The sequence below is a fragment of the Haliaeetus leucocephalus genome, unplaced genomic scaffold, assembly GCF_000737465.1.
Source record: "Haliaeetus leucocephalus isolate CR32 unplaced genomic scaffold, Haliaeetus_leucocephalus-4.0 Scaffold451, whole genome shotgun sequence".
In the NCBI taxonomy this organism is placed as follows: domain Eukaryota; kingdom Metazoa; phylum Chordata; class Aves; order Accipitriformes; family Accipitridae; genus Haliaeetus; species Haliaeetus leucocephalus.
Genome location: NW_010972887.1, coordinates 837,384 through 848,266, shown reverse-complemented (window position 1 = coordinate 848,266; position 10,883 = coordinate 837,384). Strand labels below are relative to the sequence as shown.

Sequence of the window (10,883 nt, the reverse complement as noted above, 5' to 3'; positions counted from 1 at the left end):
CGGTGCCTGGCGGGCGGCCGCTGAGGGCAGGCCCGGTGCGGGCTCCCGCTCCGCGGCAGCAAGGCTGGGGACGGTGCTGGGGCGTCAGGCGGCCTGGGAACGGGGAGAGCGCTCGTGTGCGGGAGTAGTGAGGGGCCGAGCTCCAGCCCCGGGCATGGCGGAGACCCTGAGCCCCTGCACCCCACGGGGCCAGTGTCAGGCCAACATGGGCACCAACGCCTCCTCAGCCAATGCGGACAGCAACGCGTCCTCGGCTGCCTCCGCGCTGGTGAGCGGCAGCGCGTGGAGGGGCCGGGAGCCCTTCTCCATCTTCACCATCCTCGTCCTGACCCTGCTGGTGCTCCTGACTGTGGCCACCTTCCTCTGGAACCTGCTGGTGCTGGCGACCATCCTGCGAGTGAAGGCTTTCCACCGGGTGCCCCACAACCTCGTGGCCTCCACTGCGGTGTCGGACGTGCTGGTGGCGGCCCTGGTGATGCCGCTGAGCTTGGTGAAGGAGCTGTCGGCCGGGCGGCGCTGGCGGCTGGGCCGGGAGCTGTGCCTCGTGTGGGTCTGCTTCGACGTGCTGTGCTGCACGGCCAGCATCTGGAATGTCACTGCCATCGCCCTGGACCGCTACTGGTCCATCACCCGCCACCTGGAGTACACGCTGCTCACCCGCCGCCGCATCTCCAACGTCATGATCGCTCTCACCTGGGCGCTCTCCGCTGCCATCTCCCTCGCCCCCCTCTTCGGCTGGGGGGAGACCTACAGCCCTGAGCAGGAGCGCTGCCAGGTCAGCCAGGAGCCTTCCTACACCATCGTCTCCACCGGCGGGGCTTTCTACCTGCCCCTCTGCGTGGTGCTTTTCGTCTACTGGAAGATTTACAAGGCGGCCAAGTTCCGCATGGGGGGCCGCAAGAGGAACGCCGTGGTGCCCCTGCCCGAGGCTGCCCAGGTAAGGGTGTGGGACGGGGAGGAGAGCCCCCGCTGCCTCCCCCAGGCACCTGCACTCTTGCTTCTCGTCTGCTCCCAGCTGTCACCCCTGCATCGGTGGTTTCGGCACAGCAAGAAGACTGAGACGTGCCCTGGGGCTCTTGTGTGAATTTAGCTCTGTTACAGACTGGACGTGAGCGGTAATTAGCCAGTCAAAAAGTGCCACTCTTGGAGAAGAGTTTTATTCACATTTTTTTCTTAAGTGTGCTATAAAAGTAAGTGACAGGTGCATTCACTGCCAGTCTGGAGAGCCATTTAAAAACTGCCTCTTCAGTCTGAACCTACCATTCATTGTTTTTATTTTTCCTCTTTATCTTTGTACAGCGGTGTTGGGGTAAGCAAAGACATAAACAAATTCCTAGGTCATGTACACAGTAAATGCATGCACATTTATCTGCTGGCACAGACTTTGTGTGGGATCTATCAGTGTCTGAATAGATTTTAATAAGCAGATTATACACTTTATTTATGTGCTTGTGCTATTTTACCATGAATAGTGGGAACATACTGCTCACTACATAGTATTGAAGCAATGAATTGTTTCTATTTTAAAATTACCAGCTGTCTTAAAAAACATGTCCTCTTTCTTCTTATCCCAAACATTGCCTGCAATCCTGCAAAGCCCAAGTCACGTGGGAGGTCTCATTCATTTTGGGGATACACCTAGCTGAAGGGAAAGCTGCCTCCCTGCAGAAGGGTTGGGGTTGGCCCTTTGTGTCCCATTAAGTCAGGCTCTCTGCATGACAACACTGTCACCCATGCCATGTCACCAAGGTGCTCGGCAGTGCTCACTGTAAATTCCCTCTTCTTTCTGTCACATACCCTGACTCTCACTCCTCACTGTGGAGGAACTGATTCTTTATAGTGTGTTTCTGTTATTGCATGTTGTACTTGCTAAATCCAGTCCCTTCCTCAATAACAAAAGATGATCTGTGTGGATGTTAAAGATACATAAGGAAACATGGAGCATTTTCTGTTCAATTTGGACTAATCCTGCAGAGCCTCACTACTCTGCTAAATCCCTCTAACTTTGATTTGGAGTCACGGTAGGAAATGTTATTATGGTAATGAATAAAAGTAGGTTGTGTCCCCTGATTCTAGCAAGAGATAACAGCACTGGCAATTATGTGGTCAGACTTGCAGATTTGGGTCCTGATGTCTTGAAGATGGTTATAATATAAATCGATTTATGAAGCTGTCTTCTATGCAAAAGCAGAAAATGTGTTAGAAAAGATGAGAATGTCTCCTCTAGTGGCATTCTTTTTTTCTCCTACAGCCTTCAACTGCTTGTTTGCACCAAATTTCTTTCCAAGTTGTTATAAGTGTGATGAATGTATTGCTTGGCGTTAATGTGTAATCTTCCCAAGCAGAAAAGCTAACTGAATATTTACAGTGGGTTTGCATGCTTTACCTTTTACATACACACATACTCATACAGGACTAGTTGGAATCTAAAATTCTGGGAAGCTAAATGAGCTGAGGTGTTGCTGTTTAAATTTTAGCCTATACAGAGACACATTGTTGGTACGTTAGTTTTAACATGAAAAAGTCTGGCTCCTAATTGTCTTAGTTCTGTCTGCAAAAGCCCTTGTGTGGGCACAGCTAGACTGGCAGGTAAGTGCTTTTTGCTGATGCGGTATCTGGGAGCGGGGTTTAGGCTATACTGACAAAAGAGCTCCTGTCAGTGTGAGCTGAATACCCATTTTGGAGGGGATGCCAGTATAGCTGTTATTGCAATACCAGCAGTTCTTCATCTTTATTATATTGGCAGTGATTGACATATTAACTTCTCCTTTTATAACAGTGATTCTTGAATCTGCAATTGGTATATAGTGGCAACCTTCCCCATTGTCCCAGCTTCATTTGCTGACTTACTTAAATAAAAAGACTTTTGTGATTCATGTGCAAACCTTTACTCATCATCTGAAGGAAGAGCTGATCCCCAGCTGTACACGTGTACGTTAACTGAACCTGTGGATCAAGGGAGCTGGCATTCAGGATGCCTTTCTTCTTAGTTTTCTTTCTAAGTTAAGAGACTGAGACTTACTCACCGAGTTTTATCCTGATCTCATTTAAGCTTATAGGAGCAGGATCCATCATGTCCACAGGAACAGTAGCAGTTCCCCAGTGAATTCTGGAGAAGAATCTTCAAACACATCACTACTGTTCCTGTGGCAAAACCCTTTTTTTTTTTAACATGCATACACAAAGATAACATTGCCAGGGTATGTGGCAAACCTAGTGACGTGATCCAGCTTTGCTTCTTCACATCCAGGGGTAATTAGGCTGTCAGTGTCAGCACTGCCATCTCTGATGGGGCAAATTCTGTTCCACTTACCTCGTTTTGCCCATCAACTCATTCTAATTTTCCATTTCTTTCTCATCTGATGTCTCTCCTACCTTTACTTTCTTTCATCCCTTCCTTTTCTGAGAAGGCTCACCTGTCATGCTCACCCTTGCAACATTTTTCTTTTGTCACTGTTACTCTGGGTGTGAAGTCCCCTCTGCATCTGTGTCAGTTCTTACCCCAGGTGCCCTGCACTAGCTGATCTGCGTAACATTAGAGGGGCTTTTGGCAGCAGATGCCAAAGGCTGGCAGTGCTTCCAAGGCTGGAGGTGAGTAGTAACAGCTGTGATCCCTGCTGGGAGTGACGTCTGTGTTGCACTCGGGAATTAGCTGTCAGGTAGCGCTGGATTGGAACTGTGTGCCAGGGCTGCGGTTTATGGCCTGAGGTCTACCTAGCAGTGTAGCTGGTTAATTCTAGCAAGTTAATTTAAGGAGGAAAAGGTTTGAGGTCGTAGTACTCACATGCAAGTAGAAATGCCTTGACGAAACCAATGCACCAAGTGAAACAGTTGTGATGGTACCTTGATGTTTTTGCACGGTGCTTTTCAGCCAACAGAGCCAGGCACCAAAGTGCTTTGCAGGTTGCCACTGTGTATGTATATATATACATATATATATATAAATACAGGGAAAGGGCAGTTGTCTCCGAGCTGAGAGTTGGAATACATACGTTATGTTTCTATACTTTTACAGAGGTGCAGAATAGAATAGTTACAAAATAACTATTTTGAGTCATTTTGGGTTAAAATTTTACTTGTGTTTTTTGAAAAACACTTTTTAAAGTCTTTGAAAAAAATTCAGGTGAGGGAGATGGACATGAAACATCTGAGGTGCTTCTAGTTTTAATGAGACCTTGTTTCTTACTTTCCCTTGAAACAAAAATATTGCAGAATTGGGACCCTAAATTAGGCTGGTGCCTTTCTAATTATTTATTTGCTAATTATGAAACTCCTTAAAAAGTGAATTCTACAGTCAATACTGACGTGACCCTCATAATAAAACTAGTGACATACCATCACTGACAGAGAACTATACTCTGTCACACCTTGCTGACAGTAGGTAATAATTCTCTCTGTAAACAGTCCAATTGAAATAAATGAGACTGCTTGAAAAACAGCAGAATCTGCTGGATAGTGCCCTTTTAAATCAATGAAGTCACTTGTAGCATAGGTTTTGCCCAGCAAAACCAAGGATGGTAGACTGAATGTCAGGATTACTTAGATGTAGCAATGGCAGTCAGGGTTAAATTTCCATGTGAGGAGTTAAAAAACAGTTCTGTTGATGGTTGGGGTTTTTTGTTTTGTTTTTTTTTTTTTCTTTCTCTCCTCTCAAAGTACTTTGTATAGTGTATGAGTAATTAAGCCTGATCCAAACCTTATCAGTTTTGTGAGAGTCCTTCCCACTTCAAATAGTATCAGGCGCCAGAGCTCCAATTGTGCAGTGTTATTCTGCACCTGGCCTGTTCAGCCCCTCCAACCCATGTAAATATTCAGGACAATATGGGAGAGAAAACAGATTCTCCTCTAAAGGAGTCACAGGCCTTCTATTTCTTATTTCTCCCTCTGACTGTACAAGTAGAAGAGATGGGTCAGGAAACAAAGTGCAACTGTCTGGAAGAGTGACAACAGATGACAGAAAGGAGAAAGGTGAGGCAGGAAGTGGAGTGGCTAGTGATTTCCTGGGAGAAATGCAGAGCTATTTACAGCAGAAGAAAATCCTGTGAGAGAAAGCAGGTGTTCTTTTCCCTATCAAATGTCCTGTTTGTCATATTGGTGGAGCATCCAAGAAAGTGTAGACATTCCTCTGTTTTGATCCTTGTATATGGATGAGTTAAAAGATGGGATTTTGGTCTGTGGATGAACACTAGGGGAGAGGTAGATAGCTGAGGAAAACACAATCAGCACAGAAAATGGATGGTTTGTTGCCTGTTGCTTGGAATGCTGACCACAGAGATAAGAGAGCTGAGCAGTACCAGGGGAGGACGGGCAGCAGGCTGTTGCACAGCACAGTTATGTGCATGACTGGCACGTCACTGCTGGATGATGACAATATGCCACATGTACAAAGCCCATGAACCAATAGACAGGGTGGCTATGGCTCATGCAGCGCACCTGGCCAGTGAGGGCATGCGTCCTAGGCTCCCTGTGTTACAATCGAGGTGTGTTTTGGCACCCGCTGGCCACGTGTGCTGAAACCCATTCCTCTGCAAGTGTATAAATACTGGGTTTTTTCCGAAAAGCATCGGGCTGGTGTACGGTGAGGCCACCGTTGCCTCCGTGGGGATGCCCACGTAAAGCTGGCACCTACCAATTGCTGGGCTGAGCTCGCGGTGCAAGACGGCACAAGAATGTAAGGATGGTCCATCTTCCTCACAGTCCTCAGGTCGGTATGTTAATTTGCTTTACAGGATACCCTTAGCATAACGCACATCTGTAGTTAATAAATGCTTGCTTTTCCCCCTTATAGTCAGTGTGTGTGTGTTCACCTTCTCGGGAATCCTCGAAACCATCCTAAAACAATCCTTCGTTGTGCCTTTCAGTTTCTTGTGTTCTTGTTCAAAGAGCAAGAAGTATGCCAAAGCTGCACTGAGGCAGTCATGATCTTTGCTGAATCACGCTGTAGTAGGCAAAACTCTGAATTTGTCGTAGTAAGTCAGATTTGACTGATGTTTCATCTTTACTGTTGTTTTATTATTGCAGACCCTGGAGGTACAGTACAAACAGATACACAGTACTTGCCATGAAGGACCAGTAATAACAATCATTAAAGCTGTAAGGAACATTTTAAATCAAGGGATTTCATCAGAAGCCCTTTGGTGGCATGTTTTGTATAACACTGCTAGGAACACAGGAATTGGGAACATACAGCCATTCAGTAGTAGTAATTTACTGGGGACAGACAACAGAAGTGGCATTGAACTGCAACTGCTGATCAACGTAGAGAAGAATGAATTCTGAAACTAAAACCGAACTCCTTTGTGCCTGTAGAAGAATGTGTACTTGAGAGCTCTTTTCCTTCATTTAACTCTCTTTATGATACTCTCACTGGGAAGCAGTCATCTCTGCACTGCTCAAAGCCTGTTGTCCTGGAAATGGCTGATTTCACAAATTCAGAACCTAAATCTGGCCTCAGAGTAGCTGTCCTTTCATATCAAGTTTTTTCCCCACTGCTCCTGACTCACAGCTCCTGGAGCAGAGCTGGGGTGGAGGGAGGGAAAGCGGTGCCCGAGGCATAGTGTGCTGCTAGCCACCGAGTGAGAACAGGGTGCAACACAGTACAGTGATGCTTACATATGAGAGATGTCCCCAGTATAAACTAAGGCATCTTCATGGATTGCTTTAATTTACAGTCTGTGACCACCTTTTCCCCTGTCACAGTCTGCTTGCTAGTGCTTATCAGTAGGCCCAAAATGGGAGGACAGGTTTTGTACTGGGCTTGTCCTGTGTTCCATGTGGCACAGGGATAATGGTCAATTATTCTGACTTACGTTAGAAATTGGAGTCATGTAAAGCCTCCAGGATTGGCACTGGAAACTGCAAATTTGGTATAGTCAGAGCTGTGTTTAGTTCAAGAAAATCACAACTGTCAAGGCTGGAAAGTAGCTACATAATCTTTTTGGCCTGTGCTCTTGTTCATACAATGCCAAATTACAGGGGATTACCCCATGCCTGCATAAGGGGGAGAATCCTTTAGCACGGTTCCCCTGCCAGCACGGTGTACCGCAACAGCATTTGCCTACAGTAGACTAATTTACTTTCCATGTACTTTGTGTGGGTTGGCTTCTAACAAACAGCCTTGACAACATAGTCTTGGGGGCTGATAGTTGTAACAAGGATAATCCTGCACCAACCAGGCCAGGGAGATGAGTCAGGTCTGCAGCAAATCATACAGAGAGCAATAAAAATTAAAAAAATTGAAATTATAATGAAAGGTTGGACTTTCCCAGATTTGCAGTCCACACTGATATATATTTTCTGATATGAATGGCACTTCAGATTAAATCCATGTTTAACTTCAAAAATCTAGTGGACTTGTCCCCTGATGAATCGGTGCCCACAGCAGGGATGAGATGCTGGCAGTCCTGCAGTAAGTGGATATGGTGACCGGGCAGGGAGGGAGCACAGTACCGAAAAGCTGACGGGTTTACAGGGGCATTGAGCACAGGGCCTCGCTAGAAACCCTCTGCAAAGTCTGGTCCCTTTTGTCATAGTACAAGCCAGGAGCAGCTGGCCAGTGGATCGCCGGTCTGCCAAGTGGCAGCGCTCACACCGGGGGCTGGCACTTGGAACGCTACCCCATGCTGGGAATGCCCAAGAGGCAGGTGTCGTGGCGGGTGAGTCTGATGGAGAGCCAACTGAGCGAGTGTCGTTCACAGCGTGTGCGGCTGGTCAGCTGGAAACAACGTACAGAGTGAGCACTAGACACTGATGATCATGGAAAGCTGAGCTTTCATACAGCTTCCGAGGTTTAAATGCTTGTGTAAGTCCTGTTGAAAGCACAGGCTGAAGGACCTTGCTGAGCAGAGATACTAGTTACCTGTTCAAGAACGTTTTGTGTATCCTTTTCAAAGGATTTCTTACGGAAAATTGAAGCAAAATATTTCCAGTCTGCCAGGGATATTTACACAGTTTACTTAATGGAAAGTTCCATGAGAGATCCCTTTATTTTTCCTAAAGCGCCAGGCTGGTATTTGCACTTTTATTACTGTTATTACAACATTATTCAGAAGTCCTAGGCAGAACTAGTAAAAAATAATTGAAAAACCAGCTATGACAACAGAGAAAGTAGAAATTATGTAGATAGGAAGACAACTACTGTCCTGTAATTTACAAAATATAATCATGATCTATTTTCACTTGCTCTTTACTATTCAGAGGCCTGATCTGACAACTAGTGAAGTTTGAGAAAACGCCTCTGATTTCTGTAGGAACATGATCAGGCTGTAAATGCATGCTTCATTAGGGAAAACACCTGAGGACTGTGGTATCTTCTATCAAAATAAATAACTTTTTCTCACAATAGGTAATTAAGTGATAAAAGAGTCACTACTACTCAATTCTGCAGTTTAGTCACAAGCCTTCTAAAACCTGAAGTACCGAAAAGGCTCCGATTTGATGATGGCACGCTGCAAGCTCTATCTTTTGAGTGAGAGTTGAAGGTTAAATATAGTACCAAACTATGCCCGATGCTAGTGACAAAGTCCTTTGTATGGCTCTTCCCAAGAGGTGTACTTATGTAGCTATTCCTTGGGGCTAAGACATAATCTTTCAGGGTTGCTTGTCACAAATTTGTCCTCGTGTCATACATTCATCCCTTTTTGCAGAGTGTGATTAAGGATGTGCAGAGCAAGTCCTTCTGCAGACAAATGGTGTGATCCTTGCTACATGAGGGGTGTCCCATTTTAATTGTCAGGACAGACGTGATTTTCATTTTCCTCCATTATTTGCCTGTGCCCATAATCTGCTGCTCTTACATTCTGCAGCCATGTCTCATGTCTGAGGGTGAACACAGGGATATCCATCTTGAAGAGTGATTGTTCAGCCATTGCCAGTGCTTCCCTCTCCGAGCTGCTGTGCTCATATTAAACAGAGGCCCTCCATCTATTGTAAAGCTTGCACAAAGGTGGCACATGCATGTGGAATATGTAGCTAATTTAACAACAAGCCATCTTCGGTGTGGCGTCAAAGTCTTGCAGTGCCTGTGAATTATCACTTAGGCAAATTTTAGAGCCTCAGGTTGCATCCTTAAACTGTTTATTTTATTGCACTGTCCTCACAACTGTACTGCCTAGAAGAACTTTAAACTCACAGATACTTTAATCTTCAGATTAAAATCATAAGGGAGTATCTTTTTCGTGTGAGACTCTAAGTGCATTAATAACTTGTGCCCAGAACCTGCTTGCCACAGTCTCGCTGCCACCCAGAGCACTGTGCTGTGCTTAGTGCACAGATGAGTATCTTGCCCTTAGCGAGAGAGACAGAGCCAAGAAGTACTGTTGGTAGTCTGGAGTAGCTGATGTTTTCCCGTCTTGTGTAAATTCTGCTGAAGCCAGAGTTTGAACTGAAGGCTGACTGAAATGGTGGTTTTCTGGCAATGGAGCACTTTTTGTGAGTGAAATAAAGGACAGGTGACAGAAGAGAGAAAATGAGGACCAGAAAATGCTGCTTCTTCAGCAAAGATTTTCTTTGATTACCACCAGAGTATTTTATAAGCTAATTCAAAATGGTGGCACAGAGCCTGTGGCTATGTCATTTCAGGTGCATCCTTATGCTCCCATTGTCATATACGGTGTTGGCACCGTGACCAGGCTGCAGCTGGTGCGATACACTGCTCTGTCCTTCTCCAGGAGGGAGAAGTGCCTGTGATGAGATAGCCTCTGTCAAGGAAGAGCAGAAGGCACTCGAGTTCTGCCTTTCGTAAGGGACTCTTCTTGAAGGGTTTACTTTCCACTGAAATATTTCCAGAGTATTCAGTTTTATTTCAGGCATTTATGATTTTGAGGGGGTAATGAAATTTCAGCATTTTCCAAAGATCAGACACATTTCTTAAAACTTTCCTTTAATTGAAATCCCATTCTTTCATTAAAAATGTTCTGATGGAAAAATTTTCCTGCAGATTTTTCTGAGTTTTTTAGGGTATGCTCTGTCCCTTCTGCAGAGCAAGTGGTAGTGCCAAGCTCCTGCACCCACCAGAGATGGGATTTTGAGCTCTGCATCCAGGCAGTTAGGCTGAAGAAATTAGCTTTATCTTGCAGTCAAGGAGCAGGCATTTGTTGCAGGTCCCTCCCTAATACCTTACGGAAATGACCCAAAGGGCCTGCAATGGAATGAAACTCATTTACGATTCAGGCCTGAGAAACCCTAAAGGTCATGTAGCAGCATAGGGATAGGCAGAAGGCACATGCCTTTGTTAGCCTTCCTTAACAACCTGATTTCCCAGTAGGTATCAAGGCATCCAATAAAATAAACTGAAAAAGAATGCCCACAACACATACGGCATCAGTTACTCTTTATTTAGCTTTGCTTGTCAGTCACACTCGGCAGCTTTTCCAACATAATGAGAAGTCTGGTAATTTTGGCACTCTGGGGCATTTTCTTTCTTTAAGCATGGAAGGAACGGAATTGGGGCCTTTTGTGGTAGGTGCACAGATGTCGTGCTGTCATTTAAAAGTAATACTTCACTCAAACAAATTGTCTTGGTAAGAATCCATGTTTGCTTTTGTTTTGAGGTGAAGGAAGCTTCGCCTGAACCACAGATGGTGTTTACAGCTCGTCATGCAGCTATCGCTTTCCAGACAGATGGAGAAACATGGAGAGAACAGAAAGAGAAAAAGGCAGCTCTGATGGTTGGCATCTTAATTGGAGTTTTTGTACTGTGCTGGATCCCTTTCTTCATCACAGAATTAATAAGTCCCCTCTGTTCCTGCAACATCCCACCCATCTGGAAAAGCATCTTTCTTTGGCTTGGCTACTCCAATTCTTTCTTTAATCCTCTCATTTATACAGCATTTAACAAAAATTACAACAATGCCTTCAAGAACCTTTTTGTAAAGCAGAGGTAA

At 45.3% G+C, this 10,883-nt stretch overlaps 1 protein-coding gene across 1 annotated transcript; it reads left to right on the top strand.

The window, feature by feature from the left end:
• Window positions 1-154: 154 nt before the first annotated feature.
• Window positions 155-10,883, top strand: LOC104836556 (5-hydroxytryptamine receptor 5A-like). The gene is made up of 2 exons (XM_010575221.1): window positions 155-937; window positions 10,551-10,883. The coding sequence occupies exons 1-2, from the start codon at window positions 155-157 to the stop codon at window positions 10,881-10,883; spliced, it is 1,116 nt and encodes a 371-aa protein (XP_010573523.1).

Bases quoted from the DNA above. Each gene is read 5' to 3' on its own strand.
- LOC104836556 (XM_010575221.1), top strand. From the start codon at position 155: ATGGCGGAGACCCTGAGCCCCTGCACCCCACGGGGCCAGTGTCAGGCC. The intron at 938-10,550 runs GTAAGGGTGTGG...TTTTGTTTTGAG, and splicing joins CCCTGCCCGAGGCTGCCCAG to GTGAAGGAAGCTTCGCCTGA.